At 54.0% G+C, this 25,875-nt stretch overlaps 1 protein-coding gene across 1 annotated transcript in view; it reads left to right on the top strand.

Annotated features, from left to right (window-relative positions):
* Positions 1 to 25,443, top strand: part of IGSF9B (immunoglobulin superfamily member 9B) — a 47,277-nt gene extending 21,834 nt beyond the window's left edge. Inside the window, exons 8-20 of the mRNA XM_026505919.4 lie at positions 1,945 to 2,087; positions 2,403 to 2,543; positions 2,627 to 2,743; positions 3,021 to 3,171; positions 4,273 to 4,384; positions 6,757 to 6,932; positions 7,985 to 8,211; positions 9,066 to 9,150; positions 11,399 to 11,560; positions 11,933 to 11,978; positions 12,574 to 14,223; positions 21,968 to 22,089; positions 25,230 to 25,443. Coding sequence (XP_026361704.4) covers positions 1,945 to 2,087; positions 2,403 to 2,543; positions 2,627 to 2,743; positions 3,021 to 3,171; positions 4,273 to 4,384; positions 6,757 to 6,932; positions 7,985 to 8,211; positions 9,066 to 9,150; positions 11,399 to 11,560; positions 11,933 to 11,978; positions 12,574 to 14,223; positions 21,968 to 22,089; positions 25,230 to 25,438 — 3,341 coding nt within the window. The 3' untranslated portion in view covers positions 25,439 to 25,443. The remainder of the gene's footprint in view (positions 1 to 1,944; positions 2,088 to 2,402; positions 2,544 to 2,626; positions 2,744 to 3,020; positions 3,172 to 4,272; positions 4,385 to 6,756; positions 6,933 to 7,984; positions 8,212 to 9,065; positions 9,151 to 11,398; positions 11,561 to 11,932; positions 11,979 to 12,573; positions 14,224 to 21,967; positions 22,090 to 25,229) is intronic.
* The last annotated feature ends 432 nt before the right edge of the window (positions 25,444 to 25,875 follow it).

Below are 25,875 nucleotides of genomic sequence, written 5' to 3'. Positions count from 1 at the left end.
AGATGAGTAATGAGGATTAATTTCTTCCTTTTGATTTGTGCATGGCCCTGTCACTCAAACAACAAAGGCGCTGCGTTGTTACTGTAGGTGACAGGCTCTCCATCACTTGAGGGCTGGTGTGGGAGAGCCGCTCGCCCCCAAGGGCATGCAGCAGCAGGGTGAGAAGGTGAGCAGTCTGGAGATGCCTGGGTCAGCATTTGAGCTGAGAACAAGCAGAAGAACAGTCGTGACCCCAGGAGGTGGGGCTGTCTCCGAAGCCACTCTGCAGAGCTGGGTGTTTGCCCTTGTCTCCTGTTGAATGGGCGCTGGGGTGTCGGAGCCAGGATGGACCTTGGAGCCCCGCTCAGCTGCTAACCTCACATTCTCATCATTTTCTTCTCGATGCAGTAACTTTGCGGCGGCGACAAAGGCGACATTTCACCATTTCCACTGTTGTCAACTTAAAAGGGCTTTCAGCACGCTACATTAGGGGTCCCCAGTTTTGAAAGGCTATGAGGCCCAAGAAAAACGATGTGATGTGACCCAGGACTTCAGGCCTGTCCTGCCCAGACCTGCAGTAGGAAAAATCTGGTCAAGAAGCTATTTGCACGTGACTTAGCTTGTGCCCCAAGCTGTGCTAGGTGTGAAGGGGCCTGGGGAAGGGAAGAGCCCGCTTGGAGTAGCATCTCATCTGGCTATGTCACTTGGGCAAGAAGGTGGCAGTGGCAGAGGGGAGAGCCAACAGGGGTGGTCTTCAGAAGGATGATGAACTTACCAGGACTAAGCCCCCCATCCGTGAAGCCATGGGCCATTTTTCTGCCGAGAGGGGTGTGTGGTTTCCCCATCTCTCCCCAGTACCATCACCCACTCCCACTTGTCCTTTTTTACCTCCTTGTTGCCTTCAAAGAGAATCCGGGGGGTGAGATTTTCAGGTGGGTGAGACAAGGATCTTTATTTCTGCTAAAAAGCAGTGTTCAGAGTATTTCCCATTCATAAACCCTTTGAAAATCTTGGAGGAAAAAAAAAAAAACTCTACATACAAAAGTAGGAAGCTATGTCTAAATATATAACTCGGCCTGGTATTTATGTAATGCTGTTCTCTGAAGAGCTCCAAATGCTTAAAAGATACCAGCTCATTCATCCTCACTGCCTCACTGGAAGTTCTGGATCTTTCTCCTTGGTAGCCCTCAGGGGAAACGGGGGGAATCGAAAGGTGATGAGTCACCCACATCACAGGATGTGCTGTTCCTGCTGCTCTCCTGAGACCTAAACTTTCATCCGTTCTGTGGCCAAGGTTGAGTCTGCATTCCAACCGCAGAGGGGAAACTGAGGCTTGAGGGGGGCTGGGCAACTAGCACAATGGAGAGGAGAGAAAAGAACCACGGGTGGTCATGCCTCTGAACACCTTATACATAGAACTGACGTTCCTCTTCTGGCTTATGATGAGGACTGAGAGCGGCTTGCTGTCCAAGAGAGACTTGGGATAAGCAAGTTGATGGAGGGTGTGGTTAAACGTTGACTTGGAGTTTGGAGTCTAGGGCCTGGAGATACGATGTCCTTGTTCTGCTTGTTCTGCAACTCATTCCATGCATAGAAGCTTTTGAGGAGTGCCATGGAGCGCAGCAGGCCAAAACATGCCTTTGTTCTGAAGAATGCAGTCAGCAGGACAGACAAAAGCAGCCTGCAGGTTGCGCTGCATTGGGGCAGCCCATTGTGGCCTCTGGGGTTTGTCTGTCTTGTTCCTTGTGGTGGTCCCAGCACCTGGCACTGTTGTGAGCACCGAGGACACCGTCACACAGAGTTTACTGAATGGGTGGGTGGGTGTGAATGGCAGTTCCTCAGAGACGGGGTGTCCGTAGGAGACCCCGGGGGTGTGTGTGGGGTCTTGGTCCCCTGCCCAGAGTTCTCACTCCTTGACTTCCCTCATGCCTTTCTTCTCTCTCACCCCACGCAACCCCTCTGCAGACCCAGCCCGTGTCCTCAACATGCCCCCCGTCATCTACGTGCCCGTGGGAATTCACGGCTATATCCGATGCCCTGTGGATGCAGAGCCACCGGCCACCGTGGTCAAGTGGAATAAGGATGGCCGCCCCCTGCAGGTTGAGAAGGTGCTAGAGCGATGCATGTGGGGTCACAGGGAGACACACTCTCCTTCGCTGAGATGCTGCCTCTGAGGGTCTGGGTCCCTGCCAGGACTCCTCCACTCCCCACCAGAAGTTTCTGGGGGAAGGAGAGCGGCTTCCTGTGGGGGCCTGCTGTCTGGTAGAGCTTTTGCCATTCTCCCAGGGCACTAGGCAGCCCCCGGCCCAGGCTAGCTGCTGCTCTGCTCAGGTCTGGCCTTGCGGGGGCCGGGACCCGGGGGCCGGGACCGAACTTCTGCCCCCTGACTGTTGCTCCCCACTCTGCTGTCTGTGCTCCGGTAGAACCTGGGTTGGACCTTGATGGAGGATGGCTCCATTCGGATCGAGGAGGCCACAGAGGAGGCCCTTGGCACTTACACCTGTGTGCCTTACAACACCTTGGGGACCATGGGCCAGTCTGCTCCCGCACGGCTTGTCCTGAAGGTGAGGCCTGGGGCTGAGAGTGGCCCCCGTGGGAGTGGGCACCCGAAACGCTCGACTTCATGGCTTTGCTATGCTCTCCCTAGGACCCCCCGTATTTTACGGTGCTACCAGGCTGGGAATATAGGCAAGAGGCCGGCCGGGAGCTGCTCATTCCCTGCGCTGCTGCAGGGGACCCTTTCCCTGTCATCACATGGAGAAAGGTACCTCTGGGTTCTGGAGCTCCTGGGAAGTGTGGCGGATGGGCAAGACCTCTAGTGGCTCTGTTCTGACAGGGCCAGGTGCTGAGTAGCGGGGCTGACTAGAGGGATGGGCCCTCTAGAGGAGGGGCGGTGGTGGGTGCAGGCGAGTGTTTGGGTTCTGCTCTCTTTCTGTTCTGGGACTTCTGACATGTTGGTGGCTTCTCTTCTTCCCTGTCGACCTGGTTCCTCCCCTGCCGCCCCGCTCCTGCCTTCCTCTTTGCCCCCTTGTTTGGCTAAGGTAGGGAAGCCCAGCAGAAGCAAGCACAATGCCCTGCCCAGCGGGAGTCTCCAGTTCCGAGCCCTGAGTAAGGAGGACCACGGGGAGTGGGAGTGCATCGCCACCAACGTGGTCACCAGCATCACTGCCAGTACCCACCTGACCGTCATCGGTATGGGGGCTGTGGGCAGGAGGGCTGTGGTCTGGGTGCTGGGCACTGTCCACCCTTTCTGGGCGTCTTTCCTGAATCAGCCCACCCCTGAACCCAGAGCCTGCCCCGTGTAGCCCTAGCCCTCTGTAGACTCTGCAACAGGGAAGGTGACATAGCTTCTGTCCCTGGGAGATCTTTTTCTGGCAGAATGTACCCAGGAGCACCGCCACACAGAAATGGGGCAGGGGCGTGGGCAGGAGCAATTGCTCAGAGGTCTGTGTCTAGGGCCTAGGAGGGGAGCTGGAAGAACAGAATGAGGGGGATCTGAGAGGCACGCGTGTGCTGAGCTCCATAGGCTGGGCTTGGCATGGAGGTTCCTGGCGTTCCCATTTCCTGGGGTGCCAGGCATTATGTTTCCACTTCTGCCTGACCTGTGTGCCTAAGACCTCAGCATGTACCGTGGTAGCCTGCCCCTCTGGGGACGGACAGCTGGTTGTAACAGTGGCCAGCACTTCGAGTGTTTGCCACCAGTTTTAGGCTCTGTACCAAGTGGTGCCCCATCGTTTATAACCTATGAGGCGAGAGCTGCTAAGTCCCCAGCGTACATCCATTAGAAACCAAGGCTGGCGTGGATCGCACGCCTCACCGAGCATCGCATCGCTAATGAGTGTTGGGTCCAGGACTCGAACCCAAGATGAAGTTCGTAACAGTTGTGTTGTGCTGCCTCTCACTGTGATGTTCGGGTGGAATATGGCTATCTCATGAGGCCAGAGAACTTTACAGGACAGGGGCTTTTTGGCTTTGCCTGTGACCTTAAGGGAGAGCGTCTCTGTGTTTGCCAGGTGAGCACAGGACTGTGGCCTGGGGTGACGAAGGTTGTGGTTTCCCTTTGGCCATAGTCCTGGTGCTCATGCCGTGTCTTGCTAGAAGGGCTGGACGGCACAGGGGGGACGGGTTTTCTCGTGTAGCCCTGCTGCTCAGGGCGTCCGCTCCTCAGAGCGTCCCTGTCCCCGAGCGCTGCACTCGGGGCACTGCATTTTGGTACTGCGCAGTGCCACTGTGGGTGCCCAGCCCACTGGGCCCAGCTCATTTCAGTCTGAGAGGACTTCACTTGGTCTCCAGGCACCAGCCCCCATGCCCCGGGCAGTGTCCGGGTCCAGGTCTCCATGACAACTGCCAACGTGTCCTGGGAGCCAGGCTATGATGGAGGATTCGAGCAGACATTCTCAGTTTGGTACGGACCTCTGTGAGTCACCCCCGCATGCTTTGCTCTCTGCTTCTCCCTCCCCCAACCCCCGACTTCAGTCAGTCCCTGGGGTGGGTGGACGTTATGAGAAGGCTGTGGTTCTTTGCGTGCTAGACCTCCAGGCAGTGAGGTGTGTGGACGCAGTGGCTAGGTCTTGTGGGGGAGGGGTGTGTCTGTCTGAGGGATTCCGGACGTTCTGCATTCCCAGCCTGCAGGGTTTGGGATGCCAGTTCAAGTTGTTGCCTGAAGTGACCATCACCCTCTGCGGCTCTTTCCCCAGCTTATCTCACGACCCCTTTTTGTGTCCTTGGTTCATGCTTCTTTTAGGTCCCTCTGTCCTCTGGAGTCTGGAAGTGACTCCTCATCTTCAAGGGCGTTGTGAAACAGCCCAGCCGGAAGCCTGGAGTCTGATTTTTTTCTGCCACTTCCCCAGTGGTTCCAGAAACCGATTTGAAGTGGTGCTTGCCTTCTGGCCTTGTCCTCAGCATCTCCATTTTCTCTAGGACCCCGTGTCTCTATTGTGTTTCTATCTCTGCTGTTAATTTGACCAGATGTAGTGATTTGAGATCTTTGCCTAAGCCTTGGGGTGGGTAAGGGATCTCAAAGATGTACAAATCAGGCTGAGGTCAGGAGGCCCAGAAAAGGTGGAGAAATGAGCCATAGCTGACCTCCTTCCCATTCCCCAAGGATATCTCTCCCCACACATTCCTATCCTGAGCCAGGAGCTGGCCACCTGCAGCGTGGGACATCCTTGTGCAGGAAGGATGAGTCCTCCCACTTCCTCCTTTTCAGACCAGCCGCATCTGGGTGTGTATTCCCAGTCAGGCGCACCCAGAGCCTGGGAAGGAGGAAATGTCCCTGCAGAGGGCAACTCGTGGAGAGTCAGGGCGAGCCCCTGATACATTTCTCCACAGCAAGGGAGGTTGAGAGGAAGCTGCCCTCTTTCCCATCATGGTGATTTGGTGGATATGTCCTGAATATCCTAGGGGTTTGGAGTTCTGGATAGACACCCTGGACCTTGATGGTGAGCGTGGGGAGCTCTCTGAGTTGCAACCAGAACATCCTCCAACCCTTATCTCTGGTCCTCCAGAGGTGGGGGGGATGGCGGCCTGGCGAAAGAAGGGGTGCTCCTGACAGCGCTGTCAGGTGACCAGTGCAAGAATCATGGTGCTGCCAGTGGCTGTGTGTCCAGGGAAGGGTGTTTGGCACGGCCGGGCCATCTCTGGGGACGTCGAGGTGGCAGGTGTGGGCATAGATTGGGGTTCCCCTCACTGCTTGCGGTCCTGCTCCACGCTGCTGCTCATTTGCACCGCTTTATTACACTTTGCTCACTTGCTTGGTGCCCGGGGCCGGGGTGGGGGGTATGGGTGGTTGCAAAGTCTGGGGAGGTCTCCTTCCCTGCTCTCATCCGGATTGCCTCTGATGCTCCCAGTACTGACTCAGACATTTGGCACTAGCTTCCTTTTGCTGTGCTTTCTGCTGCCTCAGCTCAAACTCCTGAGCATTCATGGTAGTGAGCCTTTAAACATAGAGGGAACCCGGTGGGCGGGCGTCCCCGAAGTTGTAGCTCAGGGCTGCAAGAAGAAAGCGGCCCAGGGTCTCAGTCCCATAGGATGATGTCTCCTCCCCGTGGTGAAGTGGGGCACTGCACCTGTAGACCGCCGGCTTCATTGCCAACGGAGAGTTAGGTGGGCGGTATAGAACAAGGCCTACCCTTCACTCCTAGTTCCAGGGTTCTCCACACACAGCGTGACCTTCCCCTTGATGGTGAGTTCTAACCATTAAGGACTTAAGGATCCTGGTCCTCACTGTGGGGAAACCCCTGGTTATTTTTGTCATATACCCTAGACTTCCTCAGATGACTCAAAGCGGGTTGGGCTAAATGAGCCCTCTGGGTTACTTGACGTCCCACTTTTGGCTGTGCCGGGAAGGGTGTGCAGCTCAGGTCACCTGGGTTCTTTCCCTCGTCTGCCGTTGCTGAGTTGCTCATTCTCACTTTCCCACGAGGGTTCCTGCCTTGCTTCTCATGTCCTGACTCTCTCAAGGCAGAGCCATTCTCAGGGTTGTGACCAGGGTGAGATTCTCCCAAAATTCACTTGGTAGTTTGACCAGGACCTTGAGTGTCACTTATACCTAAGGGCTCCTCTTAGCAGAGGAGGTACCAGCAGTGGCTGATGACCTGGGACAGCCGAAGTTGGGTAGGTCAGCCCACCTTCGTCATTACCTCTTTCTGTCCTGAAGCCTGGGAAGGCCAGGTCTGCCCACCGCCACCTCTTTGAGGAACTTGCATGCACTCTCGCGTCTCCAGTGTAACCCACCCCACCCCCTTGTCCCCGATCCTCTCTCTTTCTTTTGGCCAGGATGAAGCGGGCACAGTTTGGGCCCCATGACTGGCTGTCTTTGCCAGTGCCACCGGGACCCAGCTGGTTGCTAGTGGATGCCCTGGAGCCTGAGACAGCATACCAGTTCAGCGTCCTGGCCCAGAACAAGCTGGGAACGAGCGCCTTCAGTGAGGTGGTCACTGTGAACACTTTAGGTGAGGGCCCCAGGCTGGGATGTCTTGGGGGTATTTCCTGGAGGAGCTGGGTAAAGACGGTAATGGCGGTGATGGTCTACCAGCTAACTTTACTGCTTACTATGTGCCAGGCGCCTTCCTACGTACTTTACATAATCATATCATTTGCTCTCAGAGGAAGGACTTGTCATGCTATTCTGTGGCGTTTGCCTGGACCATAGTGCCTTGTCCCACGTCAGAGCACTTTTGGCCAGATTCCTGTTAAGGAAGAGGCTTGACATTGATCCTTCCTTGTTAAGCCACATGTCTGTATCTTCCTGTGGCTTCACAGGGCAGGCTGGGAATCCGTCCTCCTTCTGTGCTCTTGCCTCTTGCTGATTCTTTCCTCTGGTCCTTGGCCTCATTTGGTGGCAGGCATGTGGCCAGTTCTCCCTGTCGAATCGTCTAGTCATGCCAGCTCTTCCTTCCTGGACCCAGTGGCTCACTCCATCCCACCCCAGAGCAGCTGTGAAGAAGTGGCACCCCGCCGGCCTATTCCTGGATCCTTTACTGCCACCGAGAGGTGCAGCAGTGATGGGATGCTTACCCCAGCTCTGGAACTTTCCTCCCTGGCCCTTGTTTTCCCACGTGGGCCAAGAAGGCAATTGAGAGCAGACAGTGAGCTCTGGAAAGACATTCCTACTTCCTTAGAAGAGAACATAAGATACATTTTGTAGTATCTTTTTAAAGATATTATCTTATTTAAAAGATTACATTTAATTCTTCTATCTTCCTCCCATGGTTCCCCTTTGTTAGCTTTTTTGCTTTTTTTTTCCTTTCCTTTCGAGGGACTCCATTCCCTCATCTATGCTTTTAGAAGTGCTCAGAAAGTAGAATCCCATGGGCCACTTCCCTTGGGTGAAGAGAGCTCTTTTATGTGACAGTCTTGTCCCTGAAATGACTCATGCATGGGAATGTGACACATTCTGAGGGACACATGCTGAGCCGGAAGACAGCATGTAGGGAGGTGAGGGAGCATTGACCTCAGCACCGCCATATACCTTCTCTCTCTCTCTCTCCCCTCTGTGCGGCAGCATTCCCTATCACAACTCCAGAACCCCTGGTGCTGGTTACCCCACCAAGGTGCCTCACAGCCAACCGGACCCAGCAGGGTGTGCTCCTGTCTTGGCTCCCCCCTGCCAATCACAGCTTTCCCATTGACCGCTACATCATGGAATACCGTGTCGGGGAGCACTGGGAGACGTTAGATGCTGCCATCCCAGGCACTGATGGAGACTTCTTTGCCAAGGATCTGTCACAGGTGAGGTGCCGAGCTTTTCTCTGCTGCTGTTCCCAAATTCTGGACGTGACATGAGTCTCTGGAGTGACCCAAGTCAGGTGTACGAGGCCCAGCCATGTACTGCTCCCCCCCCCGCTCCCCGCCACACCAATTCCTTTATTCTCAGATCTGCTACCAAGGTCTGGGATCTTCAGGTCATGGCAACTGAGGTCCCACAGACTCAGGACCATGTGTGGCAGCACGGACTTTTATTGCCATGAGGGCTTTTTCCACATATGGACATAAGCCGGGGCAGGGCAGGTGAGGAGTCCTGAATGTGTAACTAGACAGTGACCTCACTCCCTGCTAGGAGTCTAACTTGGGCTGGGCGAAGGATTTCCCAGAAGGATAGTCTTCTAGCTTTGCCCAGGGAAGGACCCCTGCTTTAACAATTTAGAGTCCCCGGAGGAAGATACGTTATTTTTTTTCCCCAGCTGCCCCCCGCCCACCTTTGAACCTTGATGTCTCTCTAGCTGGAGAGAGGAAGCAGCTTATTTCATGGATACAGACAATCTCATCTATCTTTCTGTCTTCCTTCCCTGAACACTCATGTAGTGGTAAACTGGCTCATGGGGGCTCCTGCTTTCAGTGACCTCACAGTTGTAGATCGAAATCTGCCACGGTGGGAGTATTTTTACCACGGAAATTGGCAAATGCTAGAAATCAGGACTTTTTTTTTTAACTGAGAGCTGGTTGTTCATCACTTCCAGTGTGCCACTGTTTTGGGTACCCTGTTCCATGAGAGATCATTGCAGCGTGAGTGGGGGAGGGTCAGTGGTGGGTTAGTGGCTGTCTCAGGTCCCTAGACTGACAGGGTCTTGTCCCGGGGGCTGTAGGACACCTGGTACGAATTCCGGGTTCTGGCCGTCATGCAGGATCTGATCAGCGAGCCCAGCAACATCGCCGGCGTCTCCAGCACAGGTACTTGGTGGTGGTGGTGGTGGGGATGTTGTCTTACAACTGTGGGACATAAGAGCCATGTGGATGTCCTTTGCAAGATAGCTAATATGGGGAGGGTGGCTGAGGTGGAAACAACGAGAGCTCTGGTGGAAACTGAGTCACAGCATTTCTTAAGGCCCTCCGAGCCATCCTTCTGCTTCCACGATGGACAGAATTTCTCCAACTAAAGAGCTGTATTTATGACACTTTCTATAAGATAGCCGCAGGAAGAAATGTAGCCAGTCTTCTCATGATAGTAGTCAAAAAGAACTTGATTTAAGTTCTTTTGCTCTAAAATCCCTGTTTCCTCCAGTGCTGTCCTCTGTAATGGACTGGGGCGGTGAATTAGAGAGACAACAGGTCAGCACATATTTGTTGAAAGCCTATTATAAGACTGCTTTATAATTATGGTGGTTTTATTTGGAAAATTGCTGTTTGGTGTTGTTTCCTCCACTCCTTCGTCTCCCTAGATTTTTTTCAGGCTAAATAAAGCCAACTCCCTAGCATTTTCCCCATTTATCTTCCTTTCCCTTGGCTCTGGTCCCATTTCTACACATCTTTCTCTAGCTACAGTTCCTGAAACATAGCAGAGCCCCTCCCTTGCCCAGTGACGTGACTCCCCCTTGGTATGGGAAGAGGCTTTTGCTTAGTGATTAAGCAATGGCACCATTTCCGTGGGCACTGCTCACACAAGGACCTCTGGGGCTAGTTGGCAAGGAGCTTGGCCAAGAAACTCATGCAGCCGGACTCCCAGAGCTACAGAAGCACCAGGGCAGGCAGACTTGGGGAAGGAGAGGGGAGGACCCAAGTGGTACTAGAGCACTGGGGGCTGTGGGGTGTGACTTCTGCCTCATGTTAGACACTGTGGCACCATGGGCCTTTTTTTCTTTTCTTTTCTTTTCTTTTCTTTTCTTTTCTTTTCTTTTCTTTTCTCTTTTCTTTTCTTTTCTTTCCTTTCCTTTCTCTTCCTTCCTTCCTTCCTTCCTTCCTTCCTTCCTTCCTTCCTCCCTCCCTCCCTCCCTCCCTCCCTACAAAATACCCTGTCTTGGCTTGCCTCCAGGGAGGGGGCTCCAAGAGTTGGAGGAGCAGGGAACAGAGCTTGCAGCCAGAATAGAAGACTTGAGCGTTTTCATCAGTGAACCGTTCTGTGTTCAGTGGCTTTAATGTCTGGCACCCGAAAGGAAGCCCACGTACTGGGAAGACTCCCCATGGGTGAATGAAGGCACAGAGACCTCAGCCCCCTCATCTCCAAGCCCCCCATTCCCAAAAGCTGTAGCATTCCTTTTGCCCACTCAACTCAGCGGCGTGATTTGGGTTATTTTCATCCATTGTTATTTTCAGCAGAACGATGGGCTCTGGCCAAATATCTCAGAATCCACGGACTCTAAAGAGTGGCACTTTCTATCGGAACTGACTTTGAAGTGGGGTACAGTAGATGGGGGTCTAGTCTTGGCTCCATTACTAATGAGCTGTATGGATCTGGGCACAAAGTGAGACACTGCTTTACCTGTAAAATGAAATTGGACCTGTGTTGAACGTCCCTGCCGGCTCCAGCATTCTGAACCCGAGATGACCAGGACGTGCTCACCCTCCCTGTAGAAATCGTTTGGCTGTGCTGTAATGACTTAGAAATGGACAGATCTGAATTCTGTAGTCACAGCCTCTTCTCCCTGCTGTCATGCGTTACTGTCCAGGTGCTTCCACAGGACGCTCTCGTCTTGTCGAGACAGCATGGCAGAAGGCAGCAAATCCCCACAGGAGGCCAGAGTTACCGTGTTGTGGTGCAGGCCCTCATAGGCAATATTTATGTTAGCAAGTCACTCAAACTCTGCCCGCGACCGTTTCTTTACCTTAGAGGATGATAGCATGTGCTCTGTCGGCCTCATGTGAGGGTGTGTGGTGGCGTGCGCGAGAGCCCTTTGCAAAAAGCACTAGCCAAGTAGACATCATTATTGAAATTATTACCGCTGTGGGGTCAGATGTGGACGTGGTGCCTTCCTTACGAGCTCTGTAGCCATCCCTTGACTTCTGTAAACTAGTCTCTCTTCTGTCTTCCCCCTCTATCCCAACCTTTTCAAGTGCTAGAGTTGAGCATGGAGCCCGAGCCTTCACACTGTCTGTTCTGCAGAGGTAGGGAAAGATGCTTGGGGGCTAGGTGTCAGAGCAGGTGGGGGCTTTTACAGGAGGGCGGGAAGGAAGGAGCCATGCATGTTCCTCGCACCCCCTGCAGACATCTTCCCACAGCCGGACCTGACTGACGACGGGCTAGCTCGGCCTGTGTTGGCTGGAATCGTAGCTACCATCTGCTTCTTGGCAGCCGCCATCCTGTTCAGCACCCTGGCCGCCTGCTTTGTCAACAAGCAGCGCAAGCGTAAGCTCAAGCGCAAAAAAGGTGGGTGTCTGCCCCCACCACCCCGCTCTACGGGGCCCGGTTTCAAATGCTCCCCGTTGGAAGAGATGGCCCACTTGTAGCATGGGCCCCCTTGAAAATAGGGAAATGGGGTCTTACGGGTAGAACTGCCAGCGGGACTTGATCTAGAAGAGGGAGGAAGGAAGAAGGATGCTGGGGAGGGTGTGATGGAGCCGGAGTGTGAGAGAGGGCAGGTGTCATGGTGGGCACGGGACTCGGGACTGGACCCAAAGATACCTAACATTGGAAGGAGCTGCTCCCCTCGGTGGCTTTGCTCCAGACCCTGTGGACACCTGAGATGAGTTTTGTGTCTCTGGCCTCAGTAGGCTCTCCTCCCCTTCTTCTTCCTTCCAGATCCTCCACTCTCCATCACTCACTGCAGAAAGAGCCTAGAGTCTCCGTAAGTGCCCCCGCTGTTGTGGTGTGTGGACAGAAGGTGGGAGGTGGACACAGTTAGGTGATTTGACCCACTCAGCCCCCAGACAGGTGTTTCTAAACTGTTTGCTGTCCACTGATCTGCACGGTACTTTTAAGTTGTCCGCATTCACACAGGAAGCAGTAGTCTAGACAGTCCAAATTAGTGGATAATCCATTTCTCTTTAGCTTTGGAATGTGTTTCTGTGATTTTTTTTTCCTCCTAGTAGATGTGCCTTTTTAGTGTTTTTCGCTTCAGTTGGTATGAAGATGGGGTTGCATTTCTTGAGCACCTGGGAATGAAGTTAGAGGTGCCACGAGACCGAGTGGGGCAGACGGGAGGGACAGGGCGGAATGAAAGTAGAAATGTGGTTATTCATTCAAAAAATGGCCGGCGTACACTTGGACAGTGAAGCGTTGGTCAGAGTATTTTACGTGCAAATATGTAGCCCATCTGCACCCCTTTTTTTGAGTATTATCTTAGGTGTTTGTGGTTGTTCGTTAAGAGGAGAAAAAGAAGTGGAAGAGCAGGCGTCCCCTGCCTCACGCTCCTGCTCCCTCACTCACCCCCCCCCACACAGCTTGTCATCTGGCAAGGTGAGCCCCGAGAGCATCCGCACGCTACGGGCCCCGTCGGAGTCCTCTGACGACCAAGGCCAGCCAGCAGCCAAGAGGATGCTGAGTCCCACCCGGGAGAAGGAGCTGTCGTTGTACAAGAAGACCAAGAGGGCCATCAGCAGCAAGAAGTACAGCGTGGCCAAGGCTGAGGCCGAGGCCGAGGCCACGACGCCCATTGAGCTCATCAGCAGAGGCCCTGACGGCCGCTTTGTGATGGACCCCTCTGAGATGGAGCCCTCGATGAAGAGCAGACGCATCGAAGGCTTTCCCTTTGCCGAGGAGACGGACATGTACCCTGAGTTCCGCCAGTCAGACGAGGAGAACGAGGACCCGCTGGTGCCCACATCGGTGGCTGCCCTGAAGTCCCAGCTGACCCCTCTGTCATCCAGCCAGGAGTCCTACCTGCCACCACCAGCATACAGCCCTCGGTTCCAGCCCCGTGGGCTGGAGGGCCCCAGCGGCCTGGAAGGTCGGCTCCAGGCCACAGGCCAGGCCAGACCTCCCGCCCCCCGGCCCTTCCACCATGGCCAGTATTATGGGTACCTCAGCAGCAGCAGCCCTGGGGAGGTGGAACCGCCACCCTTCTACATGCCGGAAGTGGGCAGCCCCTTGAGCTCGGTCATGTCCTCCCCACCCCTGCACACTGAGGGGCCTTTCGGCCACCCCACCATTCCTGAGGAGAACGGAGAGAACGCTTCCAACAGCACGCTGCCCTTGACTCAGACACCCACAGGAGGGCGCTCCCCTGAGCCCTGGGGCCGGCCAGAATTCCCCTTTGGGGGACTGGAAACCCCAGCCATGATGTTTCCCCACCAGCTGCACCCCTGTGATGTAGCCGAGAGTCTGCAGCCCAAGGCCTGCCTCCCCCGAGGACTGCCCCCCACCTCCCTGCAGGTGCCCGCGGCCTACCCGGGCATCCTGTCTCTGGAGGCGCCAAAGGGTTGGGCGGGCAAGTCGCCGGGCAGAGGCCCCGCCCCAGTGCCCACCTCTGCTAAGTGGCAGGACAGACCTATGCAACCTCTGGTGAGCCAAGGGCAGCTAAGACATACCAGCCAAGGTATGGGCATACCCGTGTTGCCTTACCCCGAGCCGGCCGAGCCCGGGGGGCACAGCGGCCCCAGCACATTTGGCCTGGACACCCGGTGGTACGAGCCCCAGCCCCGGCCCCGGCCCAGCCCCCGGCAGGCCAGGCGCGCCGAGCCCAGTTTACATCAAGTGGTGCTACAGCCCTCCCGGCTCTCGCCTCTGACCCAAAGCCCCCTCAGCTCCCGCACCGGCTCCCCCGAGCTTGCCGCCCGGGCCCGGCCCCGCCCGGGCCTCCTGCAGCAGGCAGAGATGTCGGAGATCGCCCTGCAGCCGCCGGCCGCTGTCAGCTTCTCTCGAAAGTCCACGCCGTCCACGGGCTCGCCTTCCCAGAGCAGCCGCAGCGGGAGCCCCAGCTACCGGCCCACCATGGGCTTCACCACGCTGGCCACAGGCTACCCTTCCCCTCCGCCGGGCCCTGCAGGGCCTGCGGACAACCTGGATGTGTTTGGACAGACGCCTTCCCCTCGAAGGATGGGGGAGGAACTGCTCAGACCAGAGCCCCCCCCACCGCCATTATCTACTTCAGGGTGAGTGTTTCTCCTGCCCCCCTCCATCTGGTCATCTGCCACCCCCCATTCCTTACCCGCCCTCCGCCCCTTCCGTCAACCCAGTGACAGGGCTTGTCTGGACATGCTGCAGCATTCCTTCGGGAGAGTTCTGGTCTTGGCATCAGCAGGGTGTGGTCCTGGGGGTGAGGGTGGGGCTTACCTGCCCAGGTACCCTGCCAGGAGCACGAGGGAGCCTCTCCACCCAGCCCGGAGCTCTCAGGAGGCCCCCAGGGTGTTGGGGAGTGGACACACGCCGGCGGGGGAGGGCGGGTGTGGTGTTTCCAAGTGAGTGGTCACCTCAGTTACTTTTAGAGTGGAGAGCTCTCCACATCCCCGTGATCCTGGCTTTGGGGGTGGTTCCAGGGTTTACCCAGAGACCTCGTATCCAGCCTCCTTTCCTTCCCCAGCCCATCCTCCCTGCTAAGCAGGACCCGGAAGCCTGATTTCCCTGGACCGCCAGGCCTGGGGCTCCTCTTCCCAATCTCCTGCCCGTAGCAGCCTAGTGAGTGGGACCCCCTCCCACAGACGCTCCAGGGGGCACAGCCTGGAGGCTGGGAGCAAAATCTCAGGCCTGTGAACTATGTGCCCGGAGCCATATACCCTACCCCAACCTGTGTGCCTCGCAGGAAGCTGCAGACAGACAGACAGACAGACAGACAAGCTCCTGCGATCAGCCTGCCCGAGAGAGCACACTCTAAACTGTAGCCGCTGGTATTCCAGGTACCAGAGTCGGCCTGGACGCCCGTCTGTGCCTCTCTTTCTCTCGTCTTTCTTCCCCTGCCCCCTCTTCCCTCCTCCTCCCCCTCTCCCTTCCTTCCTCCTCAAGTCTGGCTTTCTTTCTGTCTGTCTTTCTTCCTCCTCCATCTTCTTTGGGTTGGCCCGACTTGCTCCGACGGGCTTGCCACGTCTCCGTAGTGCCTCCCCGGTCCCTCCTGCCCTCCCTCCCTCTCTCTCTTTCTCTCTGGTTCCGTCCTTTGGTCTCTCTTCTTGATGTGGCCGCCTGTGCAGGGGGAGCAGAGTGTTCCAGAAGAGGCTGGCCTGGTGGTAGGCAGGATGGGAGGCGGTTGGAGAGGAGGGAGCCCAGCGCCCTTCCCCTGCCCCATGCACTCCCACCCTCTCTGGTACCTGGAAGCACAGCCTCTCCTCCCACTGCCCCCTGCTCCTGGCAGGTGGAGAAGGTGGAGGAGAGCTCCAGCTAGGACGCCTGGCATGGCACGCCCACGGGCCCGGCCTCTGTCTGTGCAGGCGATGCCGTGCGCCGAGCCCTGTCGTCTGTGCTTCGTGCAGCTCTCATCTGCCTCGTCCATCGTGCCGTCTGGTTCTCTGTCTCTCTCCTCTCCTTCCCCTCACCCCATTCTCTGGCCTCGCTTGTGGTTCTCTGGCCCCTGTGCTCCTCCCCTCCTCCCCTCTGGGTGTGCGTGGGTGGTTCCCCCACGGCCCGTGTTGATAACTGCTTTGTTTCTGATTGATCTCAGCTATCTGGGCAGTGTTGTCGAGACAAGCCTCTCCTCAGCTCAATAGGTAAGGGAGCTCCGCGGCTGGGGCGGGGCGGGGGGTGGACAGGCGGACGGGGCTTTGGCAGGGCCATCGCTTCCTTTACAGGGGAATCCAAACCATGTCCCCTCACCCCCTCTGTGGGCGGCAGCCTCCGCTGCCCTGTACCCCACAGCTTCTGGGTTCCCCACATCATGCTGCTCCAACAGCCTCACCAGGCCGCGCTCGGGCACCGCCTAGCTGCAGCTTCCGACTCCCACCCCACATGCCGAGCCTCTCCCAGAGCCTCCCTGCAGTTTTCCTCACTCAGACCCCTGCTGCCAACACACCCAGGGCCTCCCACAGAAGCCCCCTGGGACCCTGCATGCATCCCACGGGGCCTAGAATGCCTACAATCCGCTTTGCATCTTTGCACTTTGGGAAACATCAGGGCCACACTCAGATCCAGAACCTCCCCCCCTTTTGCCCTGTTTTCCCAGCAGCCTCAGGCATAGTGCCCCCCCTTCCATCCTAGCCCCCCAGAGATTCAGATCTTCCTCTGGGGTTGCTGGTCCCTCACAGTCTTCTTGGGATCTTTCTAATATTCTCAAGGAGCCCAGGGTTGGGATGTGGCCCAGCTCCTTCCCTCAATAGCTGGGTCATCCTCAGGACCAGGTCGCCTGTAGTCCTGTGAGGGCAAGGGCAGGGGAAGGTCACCACTTCCCATGTCCCTTGCCTTCGGTAGCCCATTCTTGGTTGTTACAGGACTGAGATGTGGACCTCGCCCTCAGGCCCAAATTGCTTTCAAGATCCCAATAGTAGCCACTCCTGATCTCCTTGGGTCATAGCTCTAGGGTGTTGGGAGGAGGTCCCCAGGGATAGAGGACAGGCTTCTCCCGGGTAGGAGGAACTCGAGCAGCGAAGCACTGTGCTCCTTCCTCTGCTCTCCACCGAGGTTGGTCCTCTTCTGGCGTTCTTCCAGGTGGAGGTCTCAGGAACGTGGGCATTTTAGAGGGTTGTCAAGTCTCTTACAGAGGCTTAGGTCACCCGAGACTCACGGTCTTCCATGGTGACTAAGATGCTTCTTTTTGCCATGGATGCCATTGCCTGTGCCTCTGGGAACAAGCAGTGTGGGAGCAGGAGAGCTTGCTGGTTTCTCTGGTGAGAAGCATCTGCATCCCTTGCCCACCTAGAAATGTCAAGGGAGGCTGATTATCCTAACTCAGGACTCTAAGCCTCCAGTCAGAAGAGTGGCCTCCCATAAGGAGGACTGGACTGCTTTGCCATCGCTTTACGACCTGCAGCTACGAACTTGTTAACAGCCAAGAGGCCCTGGGATTGTGTCTGAGGCTGGTTGGGACCACACTGCAGCCATTAGCACTGGAGAGAGCAGGGAGGGTGTCAGGAAGGAGTTATGGGCTATCATGAGGGGCCTCCTGTGGCGTACTGGGTGGGTGCTCCAGAGTGAGAATGACCGGACCATCCTCCACCTTCCCTGCTCTCCCCCCCTGAACCCGAGTTAGGACCCCTCTGTCACCCCTGGAGAGGTGATAGCTGCAGGACCAGCTGTCACTCCACTCCTGGAAAGTGCCTGGACCCCGTTCCCCGTTGTTACCGCCACTCCCCTCACCCAGTTGTTGACCCCTCTCTGCACAATGTCCCCACTGCGCCAGACCCGAGAGCTGAGCTACCACACTCTCCCTGCTGTGGCAAACCCAGAAACCAAGGGCAGCGATGAGGGCGAATTGGTTCCTTGGGGGCCTGTCAGCATCCCCAGCCTAGGAGAATAAAGTGCTCCCCGCAGCCTCGGAGTTAGACCTTGATGGTGCTGGCAGCCAGAGCCACCGCTCACTCCTGCTTGCTGAGAGCCTCCCCCGGGTGCGGGAGCTGCTGGGGCCATTGGGAGGCGTCAGGCTCCTCTTCAGACGCTGTCTTCATGCCGCGCCTTTGCATGTGTCTCCACTCGGTCTTGCTTGGAGAAGATGTGACACGTCTTGTCTACGTTCGTTCTTGCTCTGTTCCTGTTTCCTTCAGTCTCTCTCCTGTTCCTTCTCCCCCGTACCTGCAGTGGTTTTCCCACCTCTCCTCCTCCTTTCTCTCTCCCCTTTTTCTCCTCTTCCCAACTCCCATCTTGGAGCGGGGAGTTGTATTGCTGCACCTGCCCTTTCTGGGGCCGGCTGGGAGGCCGGCGGTTTTCTCGGCTTCCTGTCTCATACCAGTAGCAGCCCTCTTCTCACTTCCCCCTCGAGCCCCCTCTCCTGTTAGTGCCGACTTTGGCCTGTCTGATCAGGTGGGTCTGGGAGGGTGGATGGGGCCCCCCTTTTACTGGGAGGACTGTAGGAAGGAGCTCCTGTTTGAAGACAAGTCTCTCCCGAGCCCTGAGGCCAAACACTGGGTTTGTCCCCTGACCCCAGTGGAGAAGTTGTCATCCGTCATTACAGCTGGGTGGGAGCTGACCTCTGCAATCCTGGCTTTCCATTTTGTAAGTGCAGAATGCGGGGGGACCTTTTTCCCAGCCATGCCTCGTATACAAGTGGATTTCCTCATCCCCCCCTCCACGGCCTAAGGTCGGACGAGCAGAGCCTGATGTCAGGCAGTTATGAAGGGGAGGAAAACACTCCTTAAATCACTTCCCCTGCCTGCTGACTGGGGACAGCCACCAACTGTTGGAGAGGTCAGCCCTTAGGGCAGTAAGGGCAGAAACTGTCCAGGGGAGTCGAACTTTTCTGACCTGTAGTTTGCCTACTTTTTGAACTTTTTGTCTTTTTCTCCACTACTCTGGGTAAGCACAGAGCTAAGCACCCAAGGTCCCGGGCTAAATGGTTGTGATTTGGGTTTCGTATGGATTTTATGAAAACAGAGAGAGAGAGAGAGAGAGTAAATTCCAGGCAGTTTTTGGTAGTTCTGAACCGCAGAGAAACATCATGGGGACAGAGAACTGGGGTTTAGGGGGAACTCCATATGACATGGAAGATCCAGAAAAACCTCTCAGCTTTTAGGCCTCGTACTCTTACTTCCTGTGAGGAGAAGAGCCCCAGAGTTTGCTGGATTCCTGTATGTTTTAGGAGAATTGAATTGGATTGGGAAGAGAGCGGTGACCTCCATTTCTTAGAGAGCCCAGGGTTGGATGCTGTCCTAACAGGGTAGCCTAATGGTCAAGCTCAGATTCACTTACCAACTTGATTCCAGGGATAGGATGAAGTTGCTTAACCCAGGCCTTCCTCTGTTTGACAGACAGCAGCACCAAAAGCTTCGTTGTCTGATGGGTCCCCTGTGGGCTGGATATTGACTGGGGACGTGGTCACCCTTCTAGAAAAGAGAGGCAATTTGACTCCAAAGGGCTTTTTACATGCAGCAGGTAAAGTCAGTTGGGCCACATTTCACATGTCTTTTCTGTATAATTTGCTGAAAATAAAGATCCATTTTTGCCCCCCGCCCCCCCCGCCCCATCCTTCCAGACACTTGCTTTTATTTTTCCCTCCTGCATCAGTAGAGTGTCTTGGTGCCTCCAGGAACCTTCTGTCATGTTTCTGTGTTTGAGCACTGAGCCCAAAGCAAAAACAGGTGGACAGCAGGTGTCCTGGAAGGGCTGGAGCTTGGCTGTTTCACAAGGGAAAATTGGCTTATCCTCCTCCATGGATCATTACTGTTTGGGACTTTTTGCCTGAAGATATAACTTCAGCCAGCTTTTCCCCATCCCTGGTATGTCTTACCCTGGCCGTGCCACTGAAGCAGAGAATGTCAGGGACTACTGCAGCATGGCGAGGTGACTACTGCTCCGGTGAAGTGTGGGAGTGCTGCTTCCTTCTAGATAGCTTCTGGACCTGTTTCCTTTAGGAGGAAGTTGGAAGAGCAGTTTAGCCTAATGTTGAGAGTCTTGGCTCTATCACAGAGTAACTGGATTAGTAGACAAGCTGCTTAACCTTCCGCATTCAGTTTCTCCCTCTGAGAAACAGGATCAGTGTAGTATTTGCCTCTTAGGGTAAGGATGAGTGCAAACTATTATAGAGAACGTAGACCAGTGCTTGGCATGGTAAGTGGTAAATAAATGCTATGTGATAGAAATGGTAAAGGTAATGATGTGTTAATTTTAGTAATACTATCCTTGGAAGTTTCACCTGGCTTGGAGAAACCCTAGGAATGTTCTGGAGCGCCCTGAACCAGTTTCTGTCGTGCCCTCGTGGGTCACCCTGGGTTATGTGGTTTCAACACTGCTCCCTGGGGGCACTTGCTTGTCATAAGCCTCCTCGGACCACATATCGCTCACTTTGTGTGGTCTTTTTGAATAGGCTGGCCAGGACCAGGAGACAGGTAAATGGAACGGCTGATTCATACCTTTGATTTTCCTTTTAGGTAGCTGAAGAAGCCCTAGTCAAGGATGAGAAGGGGGTGAGGACATCTCGCCAGCATTGCAGAGTCATACTCCCTCATACCCTAGCCATCTCCACCCTTTGCCCGCCTTCCAGATTCCCTTGCGGCCGCCCCTGCTGCTGTGTAGGATTTCTGTGGGTAGAGTCTAAAGGAGGAGGGGATGGGGAATTTGCAGGTTGGGTCTTTGGGGGTGGAAGACCTGACTTCTCATGGGGAGTTGGACTTCTCTCCAAGACCCGTGTGTGGCCTGTGTGTGTGTGTGTAGGTGGGGCCCCTGGGTTCCGTGCTGTCAGGGGGATATGGAAAATCTAGAAGCTGTCCCTGACCTGAACTTTGGGGAAGCTTCTTGATACTTTATTTACGAAAAAGCTATGAAATGATGACATCCACCAAAGAAGATGGAGCTTGCTTCATTGCCAGTTAATGCAGGAAACCCCAGAGACCAGAGGCTTATCCACAATGAGTCTGTAAGGCTTTTCTTCCTTCATCCCCACAAGTATGGCCAGTACTGGGGAGATGGGGCTGCAGACCTCCCATCCCTCTGTCATTTGTTGTTCTGCTTTGGATTGCCTGCTCACCATGGGGCACTTCTTTTCCCCTCGCAGGGTTGGCTGTCCTCCTTTTAATCAGGATTTACCCAAAACCAAAGTGATGGAGTTGGAAGAGGTAGATATGGGGACTGAGGAAGAGTGCGATTCACCTCAGTGCACTGTGGCCCTACGATGTCCTACTCCCAGAGATAGAGACAGCCAGCAAGAGAGGGAAACATGCTAATGCCAGCACTGGCGGGAAAGAAAGAGCAGCTCCTCTTTCTCTGCCTTTATTCCTTGGGCTCCAAGTTCGGCTTACCTTGCGAAGAAATGACATTGATAACATGTCTTCTAGATTTCCTTTTATGACTCTTGAAAAATTCTCTCCAGTATGAACTGGTTGTCACAGACAGTCCCTCCTGTCAGCTCCCTTTGGTCCACTTTGTCACAGGGGCTGCATGGGCTCCAGCAGAACTGTGGGCTCTGGTCTAACCTCATGGTCGATCCACATGACAGCATCCGCCCTGCGGCTGGGGAAGGAGAGACCGACGTACATGGTGTCTCTCCCAACCCCAGTTCTCTACTGAATCTTAAAATGGAGAGATTCGCTGGACAGTTGCTACCGAAGGCAAGGGCTTTGCAAGGCTGCCAGATTGGGACACTAACCGTCATAATCTACTTCCACCTTCTTTTATTCTCGTGCGTGACTGATGACATCTGAGCCTGGTCTACAGTGGGTCAGGGAGACCCCCCTGCTGAAACGTGGGTAGATGACAAGTATTTTTTGCTGTTAGCTGCTGGGGTGCTGCCTGACTCTGGTGGACGGAGGGGAAGAAGCCCAGTGAGGCTGGGATTTATGTACCCTCCCTCTCACTGGATATTGGGTTTCTCATTTGGTCCTGGCCTTCTCTTTTCTGGAGGAGGACAGTACATTGGGATGGGGTTCCTCACCTCCTGCTTTAACCTGCCCTCTTACTTTTCAGTTAAAGGTCTTGGTCGTGATGATTGCTAACAACTTTGGGCATTGAAGCTGCTTTCTTCTCTGACCTACCTCCTCCTGGTTTGAGTGAAATGTGATGAGGCTCACTATTAAAGTCTCTCTCTCCCTTTCTTAGGTCTTCTGGTTGCTCTATAGAGTGGTTTCCATCTGCGGCAGGCCTCCCACTGCTGGAGCTTTCTACCGGCCTTTCTCCCTTCCAGGAGCAATCAAGAGGCAGGTGTCAAGGAACCACTGCGGACACCTGGGACTTTGTCCTCCTGTGGGTCGGCTGTATGGTTTTCTTCCAGCCCCTCTTCAGAAGCTCCCTCTTCTGGGAGCTGACCTGTGCCTCTCTAATTGTCCCTTCCAGAACACATCCACCTGCACCCGGGAATGCTGCTGCACCTGAGAGGCTGGAGGCTCTGAAATACCAACGGATAAAGAAGCCCAAAAAGTCATCCAAGGGCTCTTCGAAGTCAAAGAAACGATCCGGTAAATGGCGGATCCTCTCTTGCCCCCTCTCTCTGCCGCTGTTATGGGATTGTTTGGCTCAGGATCCCATCCTTGGGTTTTCTTTAGAATTAAATCCACCGGCTTATGTTATTGTCTCTTTTTAACATCGATTACCGTGTAATACATAAATATAATTTTCATGTAAAAATTAGAAAGATAAAGTCTCTGATTGTCCTCGCCATTGTTTCCTCCCTCCTGGGAACCATCCCTCTTGGTAGTATGCACACTTTCAGAGCCTTTCTGTGCATATGCCTCTAGAAAACACCTTGTATTGTTTTAATGCATTTTTAAACAACATAAGTAATATCTTAATTTTTTCCATTCTGCCCTACGCCTTTTGGAAGTATCCCTATTTCCTTATATATTTCTTCTCTATTATTTCAGACCTTCTAGTTGGACGTGGGAACTATTCAGTGCTTAGGGGACATCATGGCATGGACCCCGCCGCTGCGGGATGACCAAACTTTTCTCAGTGAGATAGAATGAAATCTCCTTATCATAGGAAGGACATTTCTATTGAAATATATCTGATGTTTATATTCAGCAGTGATCGGTAGCTGCTAAGATAATGGAAAAATGATTCAGCCCTTTTTTACACCTAGAAAATTCTTTAGTATTTATCATGTACTCTATTGTTTTTTTTTTTTTTAAAGATTTTATTTATTTATTTGACAGAGATAGAGACAGCCAGCGAGAGAGGGAACACAAGCAGGGGGAGAGGGAGAGGAAGAAGCAGGCTCATAGCAGAAGAGCCTGATGTGGGGCTCGATCCCATAACGCTGGGATCACGCCCTGAGCCGAAGGCAGGCGCTTAACCGCTGTGCCATCCAGGCGCCCCTGTTTTTTTTTTTTAATCAATGGTTTTAGGAATCCTGTCACAGGCTGTCAAAAAAAAGACAGCTGAACAGTTTCCTTGCAGATCTTTAATAACCACTGGAGAGTAACTTTCTTTAGAGACTGGGTTATGGGAAAGTGTTCTACAGAGGTCCCTGGAATCTTCGGAGGACAGTGAGCACTCGTTTCTCACTTAGCCTTTGGGTGGTGCTATTATCCTGTTCATTTATAGATGGGAGTACTGAGGCAGAAAAGAGGAAAACGATTTTTTTAAAGTTTGGGTGAGACATTGGAGCCCAAAGCTGAATGTTCAACCTTCTTAAGCCCATTGCCGTTGAAACGCCATGTACCTACCTACCTCCATATGTATGTTTTGTTTTGTTTTAACAAAAAGAGCCACCTCGGATCCCTTTTGTTCTGTCATGCCATCCTGTTCCCTGTAATATGTTGATGGCTCTCAAATGTCTGTTTTTAGCCCCGGTCTCTTCCATGAGCTCGAGTCTCATATTTCCAGTTGCCTGCCGAACACGCACTTAGATGTTTTATAAGCCTTTGAAATGTCCACAATAGAGTTATTGATTATCCTCTCCAAATCTGCGTCTCCTCACTTCCTCCCCAGCTTCTTCAGTAGCTGCCTTCCTCGTGGCTCGGGCTGCTTCAGCCTTGCTTCTTCTCTTGCTCTCACATGTCCCGTCCAATCCATTCGGTAAGGTCTGGGGGCCCCACTTTTACAGCAGATCTTAAATAGGACGACTCTTTTCCACCTCAATTGCTAAAACTAAATTCTGAGTTACTGACATTCACACCCTGATTATTGCAGCGGCCTCCTAGCCGTTTGTCCTGCTCTGTCCTTGGTCCTTCTCACTATATTCTACACTCAGCACCCGGAGTGATCTTTATGAAATGAAACCGCATCCTCTGTCAGTTGTGGCAGTGCACACGCACACATGTGAACGCACGCACATGCACACGTCTGAGGAGAACCTTCCAGAGGTTTCCCACAGCAACCAGAGCAGATTTCAAACTGCTTATGATACCCTTCTCCGTCTTTCCTGCCTCGCTGTCCTCTGCTCACTCTCCTTCAGCTACGACAGCCTTCCTTCTGTCTCTGAAACATGGCACGTGAGCTCTTAAGCCATGGGTTTCACTTTTGCCCCTCCTTCTGTTAGGAACACTTCTCTTTTAGAGCTTCAGAAAGCTCATCATTCAAGACTCATGTGTGACCCTGTCCAGGAGTAGAACCGTGCTTTAGTCCTTTGCTCTCGCGTGGCCCTGTTTTCATCTTTCTCTGTAGGACTTTCAGTACCTGGAAATTTCATTTCTGTATTTTTTTTAAAAGATTTTATTTATTTATTTGACAGAGAGAGAGAGAGACAGCCAGCAAGAGAGGGAACACAGGCAGGGGGAGTGGGAGAGGAAGAAGCAGGCTCCCAGCGGAGGAGCCTGATGTGGGGCTCGATCCCAGAACTCCAGGATCACACCCTGAGCCGAAGGCAGACGCTTAATGACTGAGCCACCCAGGCGCCCCTCATTTCTGTATTTTTTAAGCCCTTAATGTTTGTCTCTTCCTCCTCACCCCACACTGAAATATAGTTTTCTAGAAACCCAGTACTTTACTGCCGTATCTGCAGAAGGGCCATGAGGCAGAGGCATGAGCCTGGCAGTCTACGAAGGGCCACGCCTGGCTCTATTGCAAGGATTGCAATCTTCGGTTAAGTCCGTCACTGCTGGGGGGCACGGGGGTGAAAAAAAATGTATTGAGTTCCAACCCACTCTTAGAAGCCCTGATCCCCAACACCTAGAATGATGCTTGGTACCCAGAAGGCACTAAAAAAGAAATACTGTTATTACTCTAATACAAATTAAAATACTAGAAATACTAGGTAACAGATTTAAATAAAAATACTTAATATTAAATAAAAGATAAAAAAAGAAATGCCGATGGACTAGACCCATCCTGCTTTCTCGGCTCTCCGTATGCCCAGGGGAGCAGACGCGGATCACTGGTTCTCAGCACAGATGGCTCCAGAACGGGAGGCCCTTTGGCCACAGGATCCTGGCTGGACCAAGAGGGCCTGATGGGTCACTGGTGTGGTGCAGACGGGGGTTCTCTGCTGCAGTTGCCTCCAGGCCCTGCTGTGCTCGGTGACTCTCATTTTCATACTAGAAAGCCAGGCTATGTGTCTTGGCAGATGACAAAGGTGAGCATGCGAGGTTACCATTTTCCTTTTCACGCACTTTATTTTCTTCCCATTTGTTTGGTGCGCCTGTTCCCTTCTCCCTAGACGGTTCTGCCTCCCAGGCTCAGCAGCCTCCAGACTCCCAGGTTCTGTGGCCCGAAGAAGCCGTCTGCCTCCGAAAGAAGAAAAGACATTCTCGGCCTGACCCCTTTGCCCGCCTCTCAGACCTGTGCCACCGCCAGCTTCCGGAAGATCAGACAGCGATTCTCAACAGCGTGGATCACGACGACCCCGGCCACGCCACCTTGCTGTGAAACGACGCAACTCTAAGTGGTCCCAGTGCGGCAGCGCTGGGCTGAGGGGCAGGGGAGGGAGGATGAGGGTGCCAGCAGAGGGGCAGTTTCGGGGGCTGCTCCGACCTTTGTTCTGCTCATTCTCTCTCCGGTGAGAGTGTAGCCTCCTCCGAAGCCTGGCCAGTGGGTCTCGCTTTGGGGACAGCGGGCCAGGGGCAGACCTGTAGGTAGAGATCAGGAAGTGAACTGGGGACAAGGAGAGATCTGCCTCCTTCCCACCTCTCCCCTCTTCACTGGCTTGATTTTTCTCACCTCTTCAAATACCTTTGGAAGTGAAGAAGGGGAAAGCAATGGCTTTTACTGCTCTCTGCTTCTGTTTCAGTTTTTCAAGTCCTGGAAGAGGGCTGGACTGCCCAACCCATCTTCCAAATCTACATATATATAGATATAGATACAAA

This window comes from Ursus arctos, unplaced genomic scaffold, assembly GCF_023065955.2.
Source record: "Ursus arctos isolate Adak ecotype North America unplaced genomic scaffold, UrsArc2.0 scaffold_22, whole genome shotgun sequence".
Classification (NCBI taxonomy): domain Eukaryota; kingdom Metazoa; phylum Chordata; class Mammalia; order Carnivora; family Ursidae; genus Ursus; species Ursus arctos.
This window is presented reverse-complemented; position numbering and strand designations above follow the sequence as displayed.